Genomic DNA, 23,362 nt, shown 5'->3' with positions numbered 1-23,362 from the left:
CAACAAAGTTGACCTGAGTTAGAGGCGTTTAAAAAGATGATTTGAAGATTAAAATATTAAGACAGGCATTTGGGAAGCTTGATGTAGCCTTTCTTTTTTTGGGAAGAAGAGCATAACAAACCCTCCCAAACAAAAAAACCTTTATGGTTACACTGTGAAAAATCAAATGATGTTAAATTGGGCTATCATCCAGTTTATTGGAAGAATTTTTGCCACAAAAGCAACATTTAATTCACTCTTTGTGTTGTGAGAATAAGTGCACAGTTATTACTATAGCCTTACATTTTTATTATGTATAGGGTTAAAATTTTTTCAAGAGGATGTCCTACTCTGGCTTCTATTCCCACTCACATTGTGAAATTTGGTCTCTGTTTTAAATGGATGTCCTTTATGTGGCCTTTTCTGATTATCACTTGATTTCATTTGAGTCTTACATTCGAATTCTTATTTTTACTTGTTTTATGATATCTTGTTGTGAACAGACCTATTTTTCAATCCCTTCTCTATATTGGTCTATCCTAAATATCTGAAAGTATGCCTTACCGGCTTCATTTAAATGGAGTGTTTTCCTGGAAAAGTTTTATTCAATCTGTCTAAATTACCTCTGATGAGTAGAGAGCATTAAATTTGTTTATCTTTGCTGTTTCTGACAGTACATGGAAATACATCTTTCATTTTTTGTGTTCGGCATGTTGGCATATATGTTATTTTGAGTGCCTAGTTAGATTTTTTTAAAGTAGATTTTTCAGTTTTAAAACTTCAACTATCTTAAACTTTAGTAATACAGTTATATTAATCCTTTTTGCAAAATCATAATTGCATGAGGTGAAACTGTATTTTCCAAGTGTTGTGAGAAATGATTTGTCAAGGATGATAGCCCAGATTTTCCCATGTATGTTATTGATGTACAAATGAAAAGTTGTGGGTGAATTATGTCTTAATTATTAGTCAAAGTCCACCGAGAGTTTGCTCAAAGAAATCAGCTTTCATTTATGAAAGTTAACAGTGAGTTTTTGGATTTGTGGCAGTTTCTCAGCTGCAGTTTTCAATTAATGAAAATATTTAGGTATCTGTTCTACATTTGTAACCAGCATTCATAATAGCTCATAAGCATCCATTTCAAGTTCATGGTTTGCCATCTTTTTGTTCAAAGATTAAATTGTTGCATATGTTTATAATGATAGCTGTATGTGTTTTATTTGAATGCTTTTTAATGAGCTAGAACATTTGATTCATGTGTATCAAAGAGCTTTTAAATTTTAGAGTGTTGTACAGATATCAGGGTGGTAGGAAACATAGTGGCCTCCCCTTCCCTCTCAGGACTGACATAAGACAGCTAACATATCCAGTATAGTCTGGGAATGGCTTACCACACAGGTTTTGAAAGCAGATGAAGTAGTACTTATCCTAGGGTGCTCTAACTAGTGACTTCAGGCATTTAGAATGTTTGTTTGTGTTATTGATATAAGTATATTTCCTAAAGAGGATTAAATATATGGAATTTGACTTGCAACTACAATGCTGTCTAAAGGGGAGGGGCAAAAACACGTTATTGGAAACCGATGGTGTCTTTTTTTTTTTTAATAAACATTTTTTTTTATTATTATTTATTTATGATAGTCATACATAGAGAGAGAGAGAGGCAGAGACACAGGCAGAGGGAGAAGCAGGCTCCATGCACCGGGAGCCTGATGTGGGATTCGATCCTGGGTCTCCAGGATCGCGCCCTGGGCCAAAGGCAGGCGCCAAACTGCTGCGCCACCCAGGGATCCCTGATGGTGTGTTAATGCATTATGGGTTTTGACCTTTTTTTTTTTTTTAAGGAAGCTTGGAATTCTTGTCAATAATTTCCATTTTCAGGGATCCCTGGGTGGCGCAGCGGTTTAGCACCTGCCTTTGGCCCAGGGCGTGATCCTGGAGACCTGGGATCGAATCCCATATCGGGCTCCCGGTGCATGGAGCCTGCTTCTCTCTGCCTGTGTCTCTGCCTCTCTCTCTCTCTCTCTCTCTGTGACTATCATAAATAAATAAAAGTTTAAAAAAAAATAATTTCCATTTTCACATTGTTTTATTTTTTTAATTAACCTTGTTTTATTATTTTTTAATTAACATTGTTTTATCTGTTTACATCATTTCTCCTTAGTATTCCCCTCTCCCTTTTTTTTCTTTTTTAAAGATTTTATTTATTTATTCATGAGAGACACAGAGAGAGAGTCAGACACAGGCAGAAGGAGAAGCAGGCCCCATGAAGGAAGCCCAATGTGAGACTTGATTCCGGGGCTCCAGGACCACATCCTGGGCCAAAGGCAGGCTCTAAACCCCTGAGCCACCCAGGGATCCGCCCCTCCTTCTTTCCCCACCCTGTACAGTATGAAACCTTTCTGTGAGAAGAGAAGTCACTAATGCACCACCTCTGCCCTTCTTCCTTTTTTTTTCTTGGTATGGCCGTGGTATATGTTTTGCAGGATGATTGTATGTTAAATGCTCAGAATTTGGGGAATGCCTGTATTAAAACTAAAATACAGTAAAAGCTCTTTTTATACATTTAAAAGAATAAACTTTTCATATTTTAAATACAAAATGATACATGCCCTAATATCAGTGAACATAGAGGAACATTGGAAGGTAGCTGTCTCTTCATCCAGTTTTATACTGTGGAATAATCAGTGTTAATAGTTTGGGTAGGTCCTACTGCTTTGCTTTTATTTATGTAATTATATACTTTATCTCCTTCTTAAACAACAAAATAGAATCATACTACACATACTTATTTGCCAATTTCTCTTTCTACTTCCTGGTATTCTCATTCCACTAACCTCTAGGGCAAGAGATATGTACACATCTTTGTATGTGCATGTGTGTTTGTGTTTAGGAGTGAATCTTAAAAGTAGGATTAATGGATCAATGGGTAGGCACATTTTACATTTTAAGGTTCTTTTTCTTTAAAGATTATTTATTTTAGAGAGAGAGAAAAAGCACATACGTGAAAGGAGCAGAGTGAGAGGGAGAGAGAGTCTGAAGCAGACTCTGTGCTTAGCGTGAGCCCAATGCAGGACTTGATCTCACAACCCGAGACCATGACCTGAGCCAAAACCAAGAGTCCAACACATAACCAATTGCACCACCCAGGCACCCCATCTTAAAGTACTTTTATCAGTACCATCAGATCCTTGAACAATGCCAGGGTTAGGGGTGCTGACCCCTTGCTCAGTTGAAAATCCATGTGTAACTTTTGACTCCAATATAGCCTACTGTTGACCAGAAGCCTTCCTGATAACTTAAACAGTTAACACATATTTTGCATGTAATATGTATTATGTACTGTTACTATAATAATGTAAGCTAGAGAAAAGAAAATGTTACTGGGGCACCTGGGTGGCTCAGTGGCTGAGTGTCTGCCTGCAGCTCAGGGTGTGATCCCAGGGTCCTGGGATCAAATTCCGCATTGGGCTCCCCACAGGAGGTCTGCTTCTCCCTCTGCCTATGTCTCTGCCTCTCTCTTTGTGTCTTTCATGAATAAATAAAATCTTAAAAAAAAAAAGTGTTATTAAGAAAATCATAAGGGGGTGCCTGAGTGGCTCAGTTGGTTGAGCATCTGACTCTTGATTTTAACTTAGGTCATGACCTCAGCATTGCGAGATTGAGCCCTGTGGGCTCTGGGATCAGCAGGGAATCTGCTTGGGATTCTCTTCTTCCTCTTCCTCTTCCTCTGCCCTTCCCTCCCCAACCCCACATGTGGGAACTGGTGCATGCTCTCTCTCTCTCTCTCAAATAAACAAACAAGCTTAATAGAAAATACAGTGTTGTACTGTATTTATTGAAAAAAATTCATGTATTAGTAGACCCATGTTTTATAAACCTATGTTGTTCAAAGGTCAACTGTATTTCATTATACAGTATTACCACTTATTTGTATAACTGGGAAATCTTAAAACTTTTAAAAGCATGAATCAATTTATATAGGAATTCAGTTATGCAATTAATAGGTGAATAAGTAGTATTAGGAAACATAATTTTGGCTCCTAACACTCATCTTAGAAAATGTTTTTAAAGAATTTGTCTATGGCTATTTTAAATGCAGTTCAAGAATTGTGAAATCTCACCTTTGTGGCTGAGTTAGAGGATAAATAGGAGAATAGGAGATATAGGTTCTGTGTTTGTCAAGTGATACATATTCACATGACTGTTGAATGAATAAATAAATGAATATAAAGTAGATTAATATAAGGACTATCAATACAGGCATAAAGGTTCCAGACTGAGAGCCTTTGAGGAAAGGGACTTTGTCTTAAATTTTGTATCTCTATGCCTGGCCCAATGCCCAACATTTGTAGAACACAAAATCTAATTCTATGTAGCAGGATTGTAGAAGAGTTTTTGAAGAAGGTGCTGTTTACATTCACACTGAAGAATGACATTGGCAGGAGTTTAGGAGGAACAGTATTCATTCAACATGTATTTATTGAGTACTTACTGTATACTCTATACTCTTCAAGGCACTGACTTGGAACAAAGTCTTATGGAATTCTCCTGGAATTTTCATTTGTTGACATCTCAAGCTAAAGGGAAAGTATGAACTATGACTCAAAGGCAAAAAGTTCAGGGGACAAGTCTAGGTGCCTATTTTGCCTAGAGCAGTGGTTTTTTAAATGTGTTCTTCAGAGCCTGATAGTTCCTAAGTAGGGTCGAGGTAGAGAATTATGGGGAGACTGAGCAGTAGTATGTCTCCACTTCCACCAGAAAAGCTCTCCTTTTGTTTGCTTTGCATATTGATGTTCTCTAAACCAACCCCGACGTGGGTGGGATATGTAATATCTAGTAAATGTTTTCAAACTCCTTTTAGCAGAAACATTTATTCAGAAAATTCACTAAGTAAAATAGGTACACTGAAATTATTCTTATTTAAGGGATGGGATAGGCGAGAATCTTGTTTAATCCGTACGGTCTTCCCTTCTAAGGAACTGTATGGATTGTCTAGGAAACCACAGAGTAGAATTGAGAGCCACTAATTTAGCACAGCTGACATGAAAATTCTACATTCTATCTGGCAAGGCCAACTGCCTGGGGAGTGAAGATTTGTAGAGAACGCAGGTTTGAAATGATTGTTGTAAAGAATCACATGGCAGTTTGGCTAGAGAAAGATAGTAGGATCGTTGGCATTAGCTAGCTGTCGGTTGCTAGGCTCACGGTGGAGCCATCTGCTTACTTGGGGGATTTTCTCCAGCAGTACCCACCTGTCTGGGGTATGAAGAAGGTGCACTGTTGCATTCCTGCAGGCTTAGATTGTTTTCAGGTGGATACAACCCAAGTGCAGATGGACTAAGGAGGTTCAGGAACTTGGCAGGAGTGACTGGGGACACAGATGATGGGATATGGAACATGAGCTGGAGGGCAGGCAAAGAAAGAAAGGAGTGAATAAACAGAATAGAGGGACCAAAGGATCCACAAACATGTATCATGTATGCCTGAGTGAGCTAGGGGCATGGAACATGTGGTTGTGGAGAGAAACTTAATATGTGGAGAAGTTTCAGGCAAAGGCCAGGTATGGTGTGCAGGATGAAGGAGGCTGAGGTGAAGACTACCCCTATCCCCCCCTCAGTTCCCCCACCAGAAAAGCTGGAGCGTAAGAGTTGGAGAGAAACTATGGCTTGGAAGCTGCAATCACCAGTTCTGACTCCTAACTTGGAAGTTCCTGGAAGGTAGGTAGGGAATTAGCAGTGGAAACATTTGAGGACTATAGCCTCAGAAAGGGGGTGTTTCAGTGTTTGGGAGCAAAACCTGACGTTAGGAGATAATAGACCCCTGGGTCCTATGTGCTTAACCTCTTTGGACCTCAGTTTTTTTATTTATAAAATAAAAGAGACTTGGGGAAAAAAAGAAATCTCAACTTGAAAGCAAAATCACTTAATGGACCTGTCAACTTCTCTTAATGAGAAGAACAGGAGATTTTCATGGGGACATGAAAGAATGACCTACCCAAATACTAATGGAGCTCTCATCAGTTGCCAATTTTATTTATAAATATGAAAGGACAAGAAAGAGACATCTTTTAATGAAAGAGGGGAGTTTGGCTTATGTATAAGCAATGACAGCCGATGGATTTTTTTTTTTTAAGATTTTATTTATTTACTCATGATAGACACAGAGAGAGAGAGGCAGAGACAGGCAGAGGGAGAAGCAGGCTCCATGCAGGGAGCCTGACGTGGGACTCAATCCTGGGTCTCCGGGATCAGGCCCTGGGCTGAAGGCGGTGCTAAACCGCTGAGCCATCTGGGCTGCCCCAGCAGATGGATCTTGATTGAGTAATTAATCTATGCAATAGGAGAAAACTTAACAGTGATATGCTGCTGGGATTGGAGGGAAGAAAAGTTCTGTTCATTTTAGAACATTCTGAATTAGCACAGCGTGTAAGGCAAGAAGTGGTTCCTTTCCTGTTGACACAGAAGAAAGCATTCTTGACCTTCCCTATAAATATAAACAGGCAAGCAAATCATGAGAGAAACACAAAAAAGATGTATAACTTCCAATGTAAGGTAAAACATTGATCATCTTTAACCTATTAGATTGGCAAAGACTAATATCTAGTGTTGAAGATACTTGATGTGGAAGACAATAAGAAAATGCTCTCACATACTATCAGTTGGAGGGGACTTGCTGAATATTTTTGGTGTGTGGTTTGACCACATCTGACAACATTTTGCATAAGTATGTGTTTGAATCAGCATTTTTCACTTATAAGAATTTATATAATTGAAAAAAGTCAAGCAAGCCAGTTTGTTTATCACAGCATTGGATATAATGAAAAATTGTGAAAACCTAAATGTTCATCAATATGGGATTTGTTAAAATATGACAGCATCTTACATCATTTGAGTCTTTAGTAAGTTCCAGATGCTGTCTTAATTTACGTGTATTAAGTTAATTAATCCTCAAGACAATCCTGTGAGGTAGGCACTATTATCCCTATTTTATAGGCAATAAGCTAAGGCATTAAAAAGGGCATAGATCAAACTTAATAGTGATTGTAGCTGTGGATGGGGGCAGGCAAGAGAATGGGGGTAGGAGCTGGAAGTATGTAGAAGGAAAGGTTCTATTAAGTTTGGTTTATATTTTATATATTTTTCACTACATATTTTTACAATTAAAAAACAATTAAAATAAGATCATTGGGGGTGTCTGGGTGGCTCAGTCAGTTGAGTGTCTGCCTTTGGCTCAGGTCATTATCCGAGAGTCCTGGGATTGAGCCCTGAGGGGGGGCTCCCCACTCAGCAGGGGGTCTGCTGCTGCTTCTGCCTCTGTCTCTCCCCCTACTTGTGCACATTCTCTCTCTCCCTCTCCCCCCTCAAATGAATACATAAAATCTTAAAATACATAAAATCTTAAAAAAAAAAAAAAACCACCTCAAATGAGATTTTTGAATATAGTACCACTCAGATGTTAGCTGGCTCTCAAGTTGTATTAATCAGTGAGTCTAGATATTTTGATGGATATAAGGATGGTAGGATGGTGATGCCCGTCCTTATGCTGTTGACATTGATGGCTCCTACAACGGGTGGCTGGGTTAAGGGTGAAAGGGGTCGAAGTCTGGGAAAGTTACATAACTGTGCCCTCCACCCCCTTTGGAATTTGGAAAAAATAGGATCTGGATTAAATGAACATAAGAATACCCTGAAGGGAAAGCAGACAGAAAGTGGTAAAAGAGCATCCTGCCATCAAGTGAGGCAGAAGAATGTGGGAGAGGGAATTAAGTTTTGTTTTTGTTTGATTCACTTTGAATTCCAAATAAGGAGGGGCTTCTTGTTTTTCTGTAATTTGTTGGGCCCTTCCAGCTTCAACCACTGTTAGAATACAGAGCCTCCATAATCACTGCAGTTGCTCTGTCCTTGAGTTAGTTCTACTTAAAACTATCTTTGTTTTTGTTTGTTTTTAGATTTACTTATTTGAGAGAGAGAGAGAGAGAGAGCAGGGGAGGGGCAGAGGGCAAGAGAGAGAATCTCAAGCAGACTCCCCACTGAGCCCAGAGATATGTGGCTTGATCTCACAACCCTGAAATCATGACCTCAGCAGAAATCAAGAGTCAGATGCTTAACCGACTGAGCCATCTAGGTGCTCTGCATCTTAATTGTTTCTTAAATTGAATGTGTGGAAATAGTCATGTCAAGTGGTAAAAGCATTCAAATGCTCTGTTTTTGTATTAATCCTGATGTGTATATATGATACTGTCCTGCAGGACATTCATTACAAATATATCCTATCTCAGTAATACATATACGTAATACATATACTTGAAGAGTACGAGTTTTGTTATAAACCAAAAACTGCTTTTCATACTGGATTTTCAGATTTCATCATTTTTCCCCTTCATTGTTTCTGGTTAATTGACAGTTCCTGTCAAATAGCTACCAAAGTATTTGAAATAGTTTGGAAAATGAATGTCTGACCTATAACTTAATTCTGTTTAAGTTCATAGAATTTCAAAGCTAGATCATAGAATTTCAAAGCTAGTTGGGGCTTTATAGATAATTTAGATAGCTCTTCTTCTTGAGGAAAGTAAGCTTAGAAAAGGTTAGTGGGTAGGTCCAAAGTCACTTTTTACGGCCAGTTAGAGCAAATACCAGGTCTCCTAATTGGTCATGTAGTCTTTCATTTTCATCCTGCAGGTATTAATTGATGACCCATTTCTAGTCTAGCATCATGTAGTTAAATTTTAACTCCATTTAACCATGGCAGAGCAATGAGGTATTTCCATGTTAAGTGAGTTTTCCTAGTTAACTTCTGTGAAGTGTACCTCTGAGGTTCACTGTGTTACTCTTCTTCTTGATATAAATGGTTTTGAAATGTGTCATTCTATACTTTCTTAAAATATAGGGAGCATGATTTAGCCTACTCTATGTGACTCATAGTTTCTGCCTTGGGAGTTAGGAAGGGAGGGTTTAGGAAGAGGTGGCAGGCATAGAGTTCTTTCCCTTATACCAGACTATATATCCTTGTGCACTGGAAAGGTTCTGTTTGCAAGTTGAAGGCTCAAAAGCCATTGCTATGTATGTGTTTCCACAAGTTGAAATTCATTTTCAAGCATTCATTACAATGCACACCTGTGCATTGAAAATGAGGTACCAGTTTCTAAATGTTAGCCCCATCAAATCAGTCAACAAATACATATATAAGTGAGACATTTGAAATATTATACATTGAGCTTGAGCTATGCTCCCCCAATAAAAAATTATGTCATAATCCTAACAGAATTATTCATGCTATGTGTAATTTTTAATGTTTCATCTGGTTTTATGGGAGTAAATGTTTAATCTTTTTGGTATGTGTACTTTCCTGTTGCTTTGAGCATTCCATTCATAAAATACTTATTGGATGCATATTAAATAGGTTTTTTAAAAAAATAGAAAGTAGGAGCAAACGATTCTCTAACTTTCAACCCTTGTTTATGATATTTATTTAACTTACATTTTTAAACAAATATTGTTGAGATTAATACTTCAAGAGTCATGTCAGTAATTTTTGTTTTTCTTCTTTTAAAAAATGTTTTCCTTGGTAATTAAATTTTTATCACAATCCAAATGCACACTTTAGTTTTGTAAATATACTGAATGTACAGTTTTAATTTTTTTTAGCATATTTTCTGTAGGGGTGTTTGCTAAGTAAAAAATAATGGTCTTCAGTTTCTACATTTTGGCAGTTTTGCAAATACTTAATATATTCTTGTTGTTTTTTTTTTAAGAACATAACTTTAGCCTCTATAAATGCTCAATTGTAATGAAGTAATATTAATTCGTTAGTGATTATAACTACTTTTTAAATGCTTGGTAGCCACCATGTCAGGGTAAGATAGGGGATATTTCTATCATTGCAGAAAGTTCTATTGGTTTGGGAAAAAGAACACATTAAAATCAATAATGCCCAAATGTCTGTTGACTAATGAATGGATAAAGAAGATGTGTGTATACACATAACAGACACACATACATATACACACAATGGAATATTACTCAGCCATCAGAAAGGATGAAATCTTCCCATTTGCAATGAAATGGATGGAGCTAGAGTGTATTTTGTTAAGCGAAGTTAAGTCAGAGAAAGACAGGTACCATATGATTTCACTCATACATGGAATTTAAGAAAAACAGATGAACATGGGAAAAAAGAGGCAAAGCAGAAAACAGACTCTTAACTACAGAGAACAAACTGAGGGTTGCTGGAGGGGAGATGGGTAGGGAGATGGTCTAAATAGGTGATGGGGATTAAGGAGGGCACTTGTGATGAGGACGGGGTGTTATATGGAAATGATGAATCACTAAATTCTGTACCTGAAACTAATATTACAGTGTACATTGAGATGCCTGGGTGGCTCAGTGGTTGAGCATCTGCCTTTGGCTCAGGTGATGGTCCTGGGATCAAGTCCTGCATTGAGCTCCCCACCGCAGGGAGTCTGCCTGCTACTCCTTCTGCCTATATCTCTGCCTCTCATGAATAAATAAATAAAAATCTTTTAAAAAATCAGAAAAAAATTACAGTATATGTGAACTACCTGGAATTTAAGTAAAAACCTGAAAAACAGTAATGTAATTTTTATCATTTTTGTCAAAAAAGTCAAAATGCAACTGTAGTGGTGATAGATATTTGTAGTGCAAAGCAGTGAAGAAAAATTGTTTCAGCGTTCTTTTTAGGCACCTCAAAGACAACTACAAAAACAAAAGAACTTGTTTGCACGTTTGCAAAATTTTCTTTACCTCATTTTTCCCCTTTCCCTTTTGAAGTGGCTTTGTTAATTATAATAATTGTAATGCTTTATATTCAAGCATTCTGTGAATTTCCAATGGATTTTTGTTTTATTGAACTCAGGACACGAAGTACTGGGCTGATTACTTTGGAGGAGAAACTCCAAGAAATTTGAATATTTGCACAGACTTTTCATTGCTTTTCTTTTGGACACAAAGAATGAAAGATGTTAGGCTCATATTTCCAAATAAGCAAAATCAGCATTTTCCCATAAAACCCTGACATAGGTTTTGGATTATCTTTTTTCTTATTGCTTATGAATAGATTACCCATTATTTGCACAGCATGGTCACATTTTTTTCCCCCCTGGGAAACAAGATGTCAGTGTTAGCTTACAAAACATATGTAAACTTACAGTGTGGTACTTGATCTATCAGTGATTGCACTTGATAGGAGTGGTCGTCTTTTAGCAAGAGGGGTTAGTGAGCTATTAATGCTCTCAAACACATTTTTCCTTGTCCCTTTTTCTCTCTAGCACCTCCTTTCTTCCTGTATATCCCATTTTCTCCCTGAAAAGTGTATAATGCTTTGTAGAGTAAGTCAAATGAAAACCATAGGTAATAGCATTTCTTTGTGCCACTCATTTAAGAAGAAATTAACTTCACCACCAGAGATGTGTTGTTGGTCATTGCAGGTATTGAGAACCCTACTGTGTTTTTCTGTCTCCAGGAAACACCAAGGAAATAGGACAAGTGTTTGTTTTGGGCCACTTAAAGTTTATCTGGAGAGAAATTTAAAAAGAGGAAAATGAGTAATTAACAGGGAGTTAAGCAAAAGACAAATGGGTAAATGGTAAAGGACAATAGGGAGCAAATGGTAGCAGGACTCTGGAAAGTCTTTATAGTACTGCAGAAGATGAAAGGATGTGCTGGTTAGCTCTCTGTTCCTGTAAGTCTTCTGGTTAGTGTCTGACTCTGTGGAGGAATACTGCTCTATGATAAATATTAAAAGGAAGAGAAATACAGGAGGAGGAACGGGCTATGTTGTGGGCAGCAAAAGAGGTCTACCTTTGTTGTTCCCACATAAACACATAACATTTGACTCACACTGATATACTTGCTCAGAAGCAGTGACATCAAATTACTGATCCAACTAGAAAGTTCACTGAGTGAGCAGCCCGGGTGGCTCAGCAGTTTAGCCCCACCTTCAGCCCAGAGCGTGACCCTGGAGACCTGGGATCAAGTCCCACATCAGGTTCTCTGTATAGAGCCTGCTTCTCCCTCTGCCTGTGTCTCTGCCTCTTTCTCTCTGTGTGTCTCATGAATAAATAAATAAAATCTTAAAAAAAAAAAAAAGTTTGTTGAGTAATGTTGTGATTATAAGTGAGGTTCCTTTTCCCCCTCAATACCAAAACTTCATTAACTTTATTTTAATTGAAAAATTATAAAGGGACACCTGAGTGGCTCAGGTGGTTAAGTATCTGACCTTGGCTCAGGTCATGATCTTGGGGTCCTGGGATAGAGTCCTGCATCTCTCTGGCTCCCTGCTTAGTAGGTCGTCTGCTTCTCCCTCTCCCTCTGCCCCTACCCCGCTTGTGCTCCCTCTCTCTCAGATAAATAAAAATCTTTAAAAATAATAGTAGTAATTTTTGAGATGAAATTCACTTAATGTAAAATGAACCATTTCAGAATGAACAATTCAGTAGTATTTAGTATCTTCGCAGTGTTGTACAACTACTGCCCCTGTCTAGTTCCAAATATTTCCATCCAAAGTAAAACGCCTTACCCATTAAGCAGTTTCTCCCCATTCCCTACCACACCCCTGCCCTGGTCACCATCATACTGTGTTCTGTCTTTATGGATTTGTCTATTTTGGATAGTTCATATAAATGGGATTATTCAGTATGTGACCTTTCGTCTGGCTTCCTCCCACTTAGTAAAGTTCTCAGAGTTCATCCAAGTTGTAGTGTATTGATCAGCTCTTCATTACTTTTTATGGCTCAGTAAGATCTCATTGTATGTGCATGCCACAGTTTATTTACCCATTCATCCATTGATGGACACTGGGCTCTTTTTTACCTTTTTGGTATTGTGAACAGTGCAGCTATGAATATGTGGTGTACATTTATATTTTAATTATTTTGGGTATATACCTGGATGTGGAATGGTGTCATATGATGACTCTAACTTTTTGGGGAACTGCTGAACAATTCTACCAGCAAGGTACAACGGTTCTAGATTTCATCTCTTCACCAACACTTGTTATTTTCCGGTTTTTAAAATATTATTACAACAGTGGGTGTGAAGTGAGTAGGTGTAAGATGATACCTCATTGTAGTTTGGATTTGCATTTTCCTAATGATAATGACGTTGAGTGTCTTTTCATGTGCTTGTTTGTCATTTGCTTATATTTAGAGAATACTCACATCATTGCCCATTTTCAAATTGGGTTATTTGGGGCTTTTTTTGGTAAAAGTTATTTATATATCCTGGGTGCTAGACCTTGAGCAGATACATGATTCATATATATTTTCTCCCATTTTAAATGCTGTCTTCACTTTCTTGTAATTCACGTTTTTGTAAGACCCTTTGATGCACAAAAGTTTTTAATTTTTATGAAGTCCATTTTATCTATTGTTCCTCATGCTTTTGGTATCCTATCTGTGATTCCATTGCCAAATCCACAATGATAAAGTTTTACCCCTATATTTTTTTCTATGAGTTTTATGGTTTTAGCAGTTATAAGTCACTAATCTACTTTTAATTAGTTTATGTATATAGAGATAGAGTTCCAGCTTCATTTGACTTTTTATAAATGCTATTAGAAGCAAAATACATTTAATTCATGACTTCTTTAATGTGTTTTTAGAGATCAGGATGGAGCAGGTTTTTGCTGAACCCTGAATCCTAGTGGTTTTTAACAGCACAACTGTTTCTTTTACTCACACTGCATGACTCATATTGCTTGGGGACTCTGGTTGATGATGTCCACAGTCAGGGATGAAGGCTGACAAAGTTTCTATCATACAGTTCTGTCACTAGGAACTATATGAATTATATATAACTTTTTGTATTTCACTTTAAAATTTTGTTTTTAATTTAAAAAAGTTAATTAAGATTTGATCCTGAAGGAAAACAAAACATTTCATTCATACACCAGCTCAATAACTCATTAAGCTTTCTAGTTTTTGTGGCAACTTTCAAAGTCATGAATTAAGTATATTTTAGTTCTTATAGCTCAAGCTCAGACTCTTTAAGGCTACCACTTCAACATAATTTCATTGACCAAAGTAAGTCAAAGTAATCCTACCAGTCGCCTAGAAGAAGAAGAAAGAGAAGTAGGTAGTGTATGGTGTTCATCAGAGAACATCACTGAATGTAGTGTTCGCAACATATTTGAAGTGTTGGTTCCAAAATACACAATTTAAAAATGTTCCCATTTAAGGACGGTTTTCCTTCAAACAGTATAGTAAAACATCATTGATTCAAAAATAGAGGTAAATTTTATGTTTAACTGTGCTTGCTCAAGTATACTTTTACATTATTTGTACAGAAAAATTATTTGGCTGAGTGTAATGTGGGATTTAATGAAGAGAATTTGGGCTTAGTTTAGAAAACAATTTTTAACTAGTTTAGGAGGAAGTAATTCAGTGATGCTTACCAGTAGGTGTCAGCCACAGCTCATGCAATGGGGTGCCTATTTGTCAAGGTTTTTGGGGGAGGTACTAATAAGGGTTTGGTTTTTTTTTCCCCACCCAGTATCCTAATGAACTGCAGTTTTCTTATGGTCAGCTTGCTTATTTTTAAATAAAAACACAATGTATCTACTCTGTTATATAGAGTAACTGCACCATTAGCAGGAGAAACACTCAGTGCTTAATTGTGTGTGAAGCTGTATACTGGAAAGAGCTAAGTAAGTTCTCATGAGAAGATTAGAATACTGTTTGATGGCACCAAATAGACATCTGGAAGGAATGACCACAGGTCCTGTGAGTCAGCCAGATGTGATACTGATTGTCACAGATAAAACAGAGGAGGTTTTTCTCTGGATAAGTCTTTCCTTTTCAGGGAACAGCTGTTGTATTAAATAGCCTCTTACTGCTACTCCCCCTCTACGTTACCCTATCCCTAGCTGGCAAATAGTTTGCCTAAAAAGTTTTGTATGTATGCCCATAAATGGAAGTGCATATTCTCCTTAATAGAGGAGATACCAGTACTAAAACATTTTGAGATTTTGGACAGATCTAAGAGTAACATCTGAGGAGAGACTTGTCCTGAAGAATCTCATTGCATAGATTGATTTCAAAATGTGTGTTTTCTTTTTTTAAGAATCACCATTTGAAAACTGAATACAAGTGATTTTATTAAAAAATGAATATTTGGGATGCCTGGGTGGCTCAGTTGGTTAAGCATCTGCCTTTGGCTCAGGTCATGATCCTGAGATGGAGTCCCTCATTGGACTCCCTGCTCAACGGGGAGCCTGCTTCTCCCTCTGCTGTTCCCCTGCTAGTGCTTTCTCTCTCTCTCTCTTTCTATCAAATAAATAAATAAAATCTTTTAAAAAATGAGTATCAATAAATGCTTCATTGTCTTCAGTATTCAGCCAAATAGTGAATATTTGTATTCAGTATTTGACTGTCATAAAAGGAGATATATGTATATATAAGCAACTTTGGATGCTGTTGCTAAAAAAAATATATCAGTATGCCAACTGAAATTAGTAATGTCATTTCCTTGTTTAAAATAAACCATTGCATTTTTATTGTGTTCAGAATTTTTTTAAAAGATTTTATTTATTTATTCATGAGAGACACGGAGAGAGGCAGAAACAGGCAGAGGGAGAAGCAGGCTCCCCACAGGGAGCCCGATGCGGAACTCGATCCCAGGACCCTGAGATCACAACATGAGCCAAAGGCTCAACCACTGAGCCACCCAGGTGCCCCTGTATTCAGAATTTTTTTGTAAAAAGTTTTCCCATAGTGTAAGATAAGCTCTAACGATCTGTTCCACACCACTTTCTACAAAATCATCATAGACCTTTGTACCCTATGGCCCAGACATAATCAAACTGAGTGTTTAAAACCCAAATTGGATAAATAATGATTGATTACTCAATTATGTAGGAGTTTATGCTGTGAGTACCACATTTTTAATGTAATTTTTAAAATTATGTGAGACATAACATGCACATGCTTACTGTTAAATATTCAAATACTAAAGTAGATGGGGAATAGCAACCCTAGTCCTTTCCTTAATGGTAATCATTGTTACTAAGTTTATGTGTGAAAAACGGCTTTGTTACAAACAGAAAACTTTCTAGTCTTCACTTTTGTTTTTCTATTAACATGATTTTTTTTAGAGGAGGGAGGGGCAGAGGGAGACAGAGGGAGAGAGCAAGAACCTTAAGCAGGCTCCATGCCTACTGAGTCCTATGTGAGGCTGGATCTCACGACCCTGAGATCACAACCTGAGCCGAAATCAAGAGTTGGATGCTTAACTGACTGAACCACCCAGGGTTCCCTACACAATTGTTTTTATAACAGGATTTTTGAAAATGTAAGATCTGTTCAGGAGGACTGTTAGGGAGTTACAGCAGAAGAGATTGTATTTGCAGTTTCCCAAACATACCTCCCTGTCTCAAATTTGCATATGTTGCTTCTTGTGCCTAGAAAGCAAACCAGTGGCACTCTTCCTCCCTGCCCCACAGCAACCTCTGAAAATTTATGTTTGTCTTTCAGGACTCCAGCCACACCTAACTACTTCTTAAAAAAACTATTCCTGATTCTTTGTTATTGCTAGCTAGCCCACTCTACAGTATGTTTGAGTGTAGGTGTTCATTTAGTCTCAACAACACCTGTCTTTGTGTTATGTAAATTTGAACTGGGCGCATGTGTGCGTAAGTGTGTGTGTATTTGTGTGAGAGAGAGAGAGACAGAGACAGACAGGCTGGCTTTCTGTGAGTGGAATTTCTGATCTTTTCATGGAAGGGCCATTCCCTCCAAAACTTTGCCTCTGTGTAAGGCACCTAGATTCATCCCAATCTGTCTTCCCAATGGCCTTTTCCCTAACTGCCACAGCATACCCCTCAGGACCTGGTGGCCAAGATCTGCCACTTCCCTGGATCATGAGCCCCAGCTTACTCTGGTTACCCTGAGTTTAGGTAGGTCTTGGTATCTGGCACCTGGGGATTTCCCTTATTTTTTTTAAGAGGCACACAATTTGGGAGTTTGGAGGCAAGGAGGTGGGGGTGAATGTTAGTTTTCTTGGGTGCTATAACAAATTACACAGGCTAGGTGGCTTAAAACAAGAGAGATTTATTCTCTTACAATTCTGGGGGCCGGATGTCTGAAATTGAGGTGTGGGCAGAGTTGGTTCCTTTTTGGGGCTCTGAGGGAGAGACTCTATTCCTTTCTCTTTACTTCTGGTGGTTGCCAGTGATCCTTGTTGTTCCTTGCTGGTGTCACTCTAATATCTGGCTTCATTGTCAGTTGGCATTCTTCCCTGTGTGTTGTCTGTTAAGAACAGTTTAATTTCTCCCAGGACTCTGGTGGAATACAGGGCTTCTGGTTTCTCTGAGAGACATTAATTTTAGGTGTTCAAATTTATAGGTTTAAATTGTAGTATGAGCTATATAATCATAAAACCCAGACCTACTGCTTTATTATGTTTGCATTACCTTCTCCAGATTTACACTCCTCCCCCCAGAAATAGTCCTTTGTGTTTAAGCTCATTAGAAATGTTTATACCTATTTCAAAAATAAAATTTAATTCTGAGTTTTTAATTTTCAGCCAGAAAACCTTGCTCAGAAGCTTCCAAACCTTGTGGAACTGTGAGTCTGTTTATTCAACTTTTTAAAAAAACAAGAATGAAAATAATTTTAAGTTATTTGAAATAATAGGATATACAATTTTAATGTATTTATTATTTTTTGGTATCGTGGTCGTCATGTTCATGTAGGTAGTTCTGCTAAGTCAGTAGTATTTTAAAGTATTTTACCATTTAAATTTGTGTTTTAAATGTCTTACCTTAAGGTAGTAGAGATGAACTTTTTAAAACTATGAAAGATATTTTTTTTTCTTGGTTACAAAGTCCTTCTGGACAGTGTAATTGAGAAAGTTTTTTGCTGTTACCACTACTCCATGTGTTACTTGATATAAATATCTAACAGTGTTAATGATTTAAAATATAGACTAAAAGCCTACTTCCCTGTGTCCTCCATATCTCTTTTGTTCTTTAGTTCTTTTGACAATTACTTCCATAATGCTAAATAATATGTTCACACCTTTTTTTGTTGTTGTTTTTAAAGATTTTATTTATTTATTCATGAAAGATAGAGAGAGAGAGGCCCAAAGACATAGGCAAAGGGAGAAGCAGGCTCCACGCAGGAAGCCCGATGTGGGACTCGATCCTGGGACCCTGGGATCATGCCCTGAGCCAAAGGCAGACAACCACTGAGCCACCCAGGCATCCCTACACCTTTGTTTTTTAGTGCATCAACTTTAAGTATCTGTTGATTTACCTATAAGGAAGATATTTAGAATATTCTCTTTCCTTTCTTTCCAGCTCCCTCCTATTTTTGTTGAAGGAGGTGTTTTCATTGCTGTTTCTTGTTCTTTATTATTTGGCATGATTTTCAAAAAGTAAAGGAAGGAAAACTAACTCTAGACCTCCATCTTTAAGCTGGGAGTCTGTCATTTCTTCCCCTCCCTCCATCCTTTTATTTTGAAAAATTTCAAACTAACAGAAAAATTGAGAGCATAGTACAATGAACTTCCATATATGCTTCACCTAATTTAACCAGTTAATGTTTTGCCACATTTTATTTCTCTTTCTGTCTCCTATCCTTTCCTTCCCTCCTTCCCTTTCCAGTCCTCTCACATGCATGTAGACACATACACACACACACAAATTTCAGATATTATGATACTTCACCCCTAAATATAACAGTATGTATCTACTAAGAATAAAAGCAATTTTGCATGTACTTATATTATCACACATTAAAAGTAATATTCTGGGGAGCCTGGGTGGCTTAGTCCGTTAAGCATCCAACTCTTGGGTTGGCTCAGGTTGTGAACTCAGGGTCATGATATTGAGCCCCTAGTAGGGCTCCTTGCCAGATGTGGAGTTTGCTTAAGATTCTCTCTCTCCCTCTCCTGCTGCCCCTCCCCCTGCTTATGCTCTCTCTAACAACAAGAAAAAAAGTAATATGAATTCAGTAATATCATCTAATATACATTGCCTATTTAAATTATCCCAATCTCTCCCCAACTTAATGTCTTTAGTGTCCAGATTTGTCTGATTTTTTCCCCTTGATTAGAATCAGTTTAAACATCTTTGATTTTCTACCTCATTTGCTTTATCAAGTTTTTAATTTCATTCTCTTTATTTTTCTTTTAAAGATATCATTTATTTGTTTGAGAGAGGAAGAGAAAACATGAGCAGGGGGAGGGGCAGAGGGAGAAGCAGGCTCCCTCCTGAGCAGGGAGCCTGATATGGAGCTTGATCCTAGGACCATGGGATCATCACTTGAGCCAAAGGCAGATGCTTAACTGACTGAGCCACCCAGGCACCTCAATCTCATTCACTTTATATATGTGTATATATATATATTGTTGTGCCCAAGATTGTGAATCCGAGAAACCAACAAGGAGCTGACACCGATGCAAACACACGAGGGTTTATTTACAAGCTCGAGCTTGGGTCCAAGTATACCCGACACAGCAGAGCAGGGACTTGGACCCCGAGGTGGGTTTCAGCTTAGTTTTAAGGGCTGGTCTAGGAGACCTCCAGAAGGGGTGGAGCAATTCCTCAAGTTCTGTTTACATTTTGATATTGAGCTCTGTTCTTATTCTAATATGGAGCTTCCTGCCCTTGGCTTGGGCTCTGTTCTTATTCTAATATGGAGCTTCCTGCCCTTGGCTTGGGCTCTGTTCTTATTCTAATATGGGGCTTTCTAGGACGTTAAGCTATAAGCTGTTTTTTTTTCTCCTGTAACTGAAGTAATGTAAATTTCAGCTCTTATTCACAGGGGCCTGGGATGGCTGTACTTGTGCTAACCCTGAACTTAAAGTGGAATGGCCTTAATTTTCTCGGCCTCCACAATATGTGTGTATTTTTTGAAGCTTTTGAGAGTGTTGCATACATCATGGTTTTTTACCTCTAAATAATCAGTATGTATTTTCAAGAAGAAGGAAGTCTTAAAATTATTTTAAGTCTTTTTGTTTTTAAAGGTTCCTTATAGTTTCATTCATATAGGATTTGAATATTTCTAATGTTTATTCCTAAACATTTAATATATAATCTTTGCTATTATAAATGAATTTTCTTACCTGTTACCTCTTTAAGTGATTATTCTTTTAATATTTGAACACCATTTGTTTTCGTGTGTTATCTTTATACCCTGATGCCTTGCTGAAATCTTATTGTTTGAGTTAGTTTTATGGTTGATTCCTCAGGGTTTTTAGGCATACCCTCTTGTCTGAAAATACAGATAGTGTTATTCCTTTTTTTTTCTAAACCTTATGCCTTTAATTATCTTCTCTAGTCTGATTGCATTGGCTAGTCCTTTCAGAACAGTGTGAAATTGTACTAGAGATGATAGGCATCCTTGTTTTCTTTCTGACCTTAGTAGGAATGCCTCCAGCATTGCCCCATAAGAAAAACACTGGCTTTACGATTAATGTATATGTATTCTATTGTGTTAAGTAAATATCCATTTGTGTCAATAATCTATTGCTGCTTAACAAATTACCCCAGAATGTAGTGGTTTAAACTGTGGGTAGGGGTGCTTAAAAGAATAAAACACTTACTGTCTCCTATTTTCTGAAGGTCTAGAATCTGGGCTTGGCTTAGCTGCATTCTTGGCCTCAATGTCTCTTTCAAGGCATGCAATCAAAGATTGTTGCCCAGGGCTGCTGTTTTCCCTGAAGGCTCAACTAAAGAAGTATCCTCTTCTGTGTTTACTCATGTGGTTGTTGGCAGGATTCAGTTAATCTTAAATTGTTGGTCTGAAGGTCTCAGTTCCTTGCTGGTTGTTGGCCAGGGGACTGACTCCCTTAGTTCCTTGCCAGTTGGCCTCTCTGTGGTGTCACGCACAACATGGCAGCTGGCTTCCATCAGTTCACAGAAAAAAGAAGAGCCAGAGAGGGTATGCAGGTTAGTCTCTTTCTAATCTAATCCCATCACCTTTGCTATATTTTGTTAGAAACAAGACAGTAGGTCCAGCCCAACACTTAAGGGGAGGCTGTTACACAACGGCCTAAATGCCAGATAGTAGAGATAGTGGGGACTGTCTTGGAGGCTGCCTAACACACCATTAATTCCTACTTTCTCAAGAATTGTCATTAGTAATGGGTGTGGAATTTATTCAAAACCTTTTTCAGAAAAAAATTCTTGAGGCCTTCAGGCAAAACAGTGAAACAATGATGAAGATGAAGAAGACTGTAGTATAATACTCCAAACTGTATTATGTATACAATGGTGGTTGCATTCAGGCTTGAAGTGTTTTTCTTTGAGCCCTTTAAAAGTATTTTTATGTAATATATATGTAGTTAATTGTATATAACATATGTATTATATATTACATATAATATTACATATTTATTATGTGTTACATAATAAATAATATATAAGTATATATGTTCATATCTAATCTAGGTTATGTAATATGAATGAATAAATAGTATATAATTCTGTATTATGTATATTATATATAATTTGGATTTTAATACTTTTCCACATGTATTAATATATCATTTTTCTCTGGCTACTTTTAAGATTTTCTTTTTTGGTTTTCAGAAATTTAACTATGATGTACATTGCTATAATTTTGTTTGTATTTATGTTGGACTTTGCTGAGCTTCTTGAATTTGTCTTTTCCCAAATATGATACATTTTCAACCATTATTTCTTTGAATATTTTTTTATATACTATTCTGCCTTCTTCGGCACCATTTACACATATGTTGTATCTGATGATGATGTACTACAATCCTCTAAGGCACTGTTCATATTTCCTTCAGTCTTTTTTCTCTTTGCTCTTTTTTTTCCCCAAAGATTTTATTTATTTCAGACTGAGATATAGCAGGAGCTGAGTGGGGGAAGGGCAGGGGAGAAGCAGACTCCCTGCTGAGCAAGGAGCCCCACATGAGGCTCAATCCCAGGACCCTGTGATATGACCTGAGCTGAAGACAGATGCTTAACCAACTGAGCCACCAAGGCACTCCTTCTCTCTGCATTTTACATTAGACTATTTTTATTGAGCTTTCTTCAAGTTCATAAACTCTTTCCTTTGTCATATTCATTGTGTCATTCACCTTTATTCAGTAATTTTTTCAGTCTCAGATCTTATTTAGTTTTTTCATTCATTCATCTGACCATCTGTCTTCCCTCCCTTCCTTCCTACTGAAATTTCCCATCTTTACATTATAGGCATATTCTACTTTAGATCACTATGTATAGCTATAATAACTACGTCAAATTTCCTGTCTGCTAATTCCAACATCTTGGTCATCTTGAGCTTGATAGCCATTGTTTGTTGTTGTTGTTAATGGACCACATTTTCTTGTGTTCTCATATGTTGAATAACTTTAGGTTCTATCCTGACAATTAGGAATGTTGTGTCTTGAAGACTAATCTGCTATATTTGATATTTTTGCTTTAGCAGGAAATTTACCTGGTTTAACTTAAGCATTGAACTGTTTCTTGGAAGGCAGCTGAAGTCTCAGTACAGTTCTTTTACCTTTAACTGTAGCTTTTTCCATATTTGTATGTTCTAAGATGGCCAATGATTTAGGCAAAATTTAGAAGTAGAATTTAGGGTTCTCCTTCCCTGGCTCTTTTTTTCTGGTATTCTCCCTTTAATTGCCAGTGGTCATGGTTGCCCTGAACCCTGTCCTCCTATTCTTTAGAGTAGTAAGACTGATGTTTTCTATCAGAATTTTAACCACTTTGCCTGGTAACTGTCTATACCCGGCCTTTAAGGTACAAAATGCTGCTTAAAAAACAAAACTCAACTCACTCACTGCAATTCCTTCTTCTAAGTTTAGATTCTTTGCCAGAATTGGCTTGTTTTTATTTACACTGCAGTACCTTAGAGGTGTGTGTGTGCGCATGGTTGTGCATGTGTATGCACGCATTAGGATTTTAGTTGTTATCTGCCAGAGAAGAAATCCAGTAGGAGTTTATTTTGCTGTACTGAATTGGAACTTGCATTCTTTTCTTCTAACTACTTTAACCTTTTCTTTTAACTGTCTTTATAATTCAAGTGGTTTCTTGAAGTCTGTATTAGTTGGTTCTCTGATTTTTGACCGATCTGACAATCTGGGCGGTTTAACTGGAGTGTTTTAGATCATGTTACATTCAATATGATTACTGATATGATTGAGTTTAAGTCAACCATCTTACAACCTGTGTTCTATTTGTCTCAGCTGTTATTTATTTTTTCCCTCCTTTCTTTCTTCCTTTAAAATTATTTTAGTGTTATGGAGGATCCCATTTTACTACCACTGTTGGATTATTAACTTTCAGTGTTTTAAGGTTGATATTGTGCTGCTTTAACCTGTTACAATATGCCTTCACATAATGTACCACTTCATGTGTAACAGGAACTTTATATCAGTACTTCATT

General features: G+C 37.3%; 1 protein-coding gene and 1 long non-coding RNA gene across 8 annotated transcripts in view; both read left to right on the top strand.

The window, feature by feature from the left end:
- LRRC28 (leucine rich repeat containing 28) overlaps positions 1–23,362 on the top strand; it is a 159,124-nt gene that overhangs the window by 4,755 nt on the left and 131,007 nt on the right. For all 7 annotated transcript variants that reach the window (XM_038532699.1, XM_038532693.1, XM_038532698.1 and 4 more), the window contains exon 3: positions 17,520–17,560. In XM_038532699.1, the coding sequence (XP_038388627.1) occupies positions 17,520–17,560 (41 nt within the window). The remainder of the gene's footprint in view (positions 1–17,519; positions 17,561–23,362) is intronic.
- LOC119876135 lies at positions 5,026–6,550 on the top strand. Its single transcript, XR_005356927.1, has 3 exons — positions 5,026–5,091; positions 5,600–5,699; positions 6,385–6,550. It is a non-coding gene; the product is annotated as an uncharacterized LOC119876135 (long non-coding RNA).

The sequence above is a fragment of the Canis lupus genome, chromosome 3, assembly GCF_011100685.1.
Source record: "Canis lupus familiaris isolate Mischka breed German Shepherd chromosome 3, alternate assembly UU_Cfam_GSD_1.0, whole genome shotgun sequence".
In the NCBI taxonomy this organism is placed as follows: domain Eukaryota; kingdom Metazoa; phylum Chordata; class Mammalia; order Carnivora; family Canidae; genus Canis; species Canis lupus.
The sequence above is the reverse complement of the archived record's forward strand: the minus strand, read 5'-3'. Positions and strand labels throughout refer to the sequence as shown.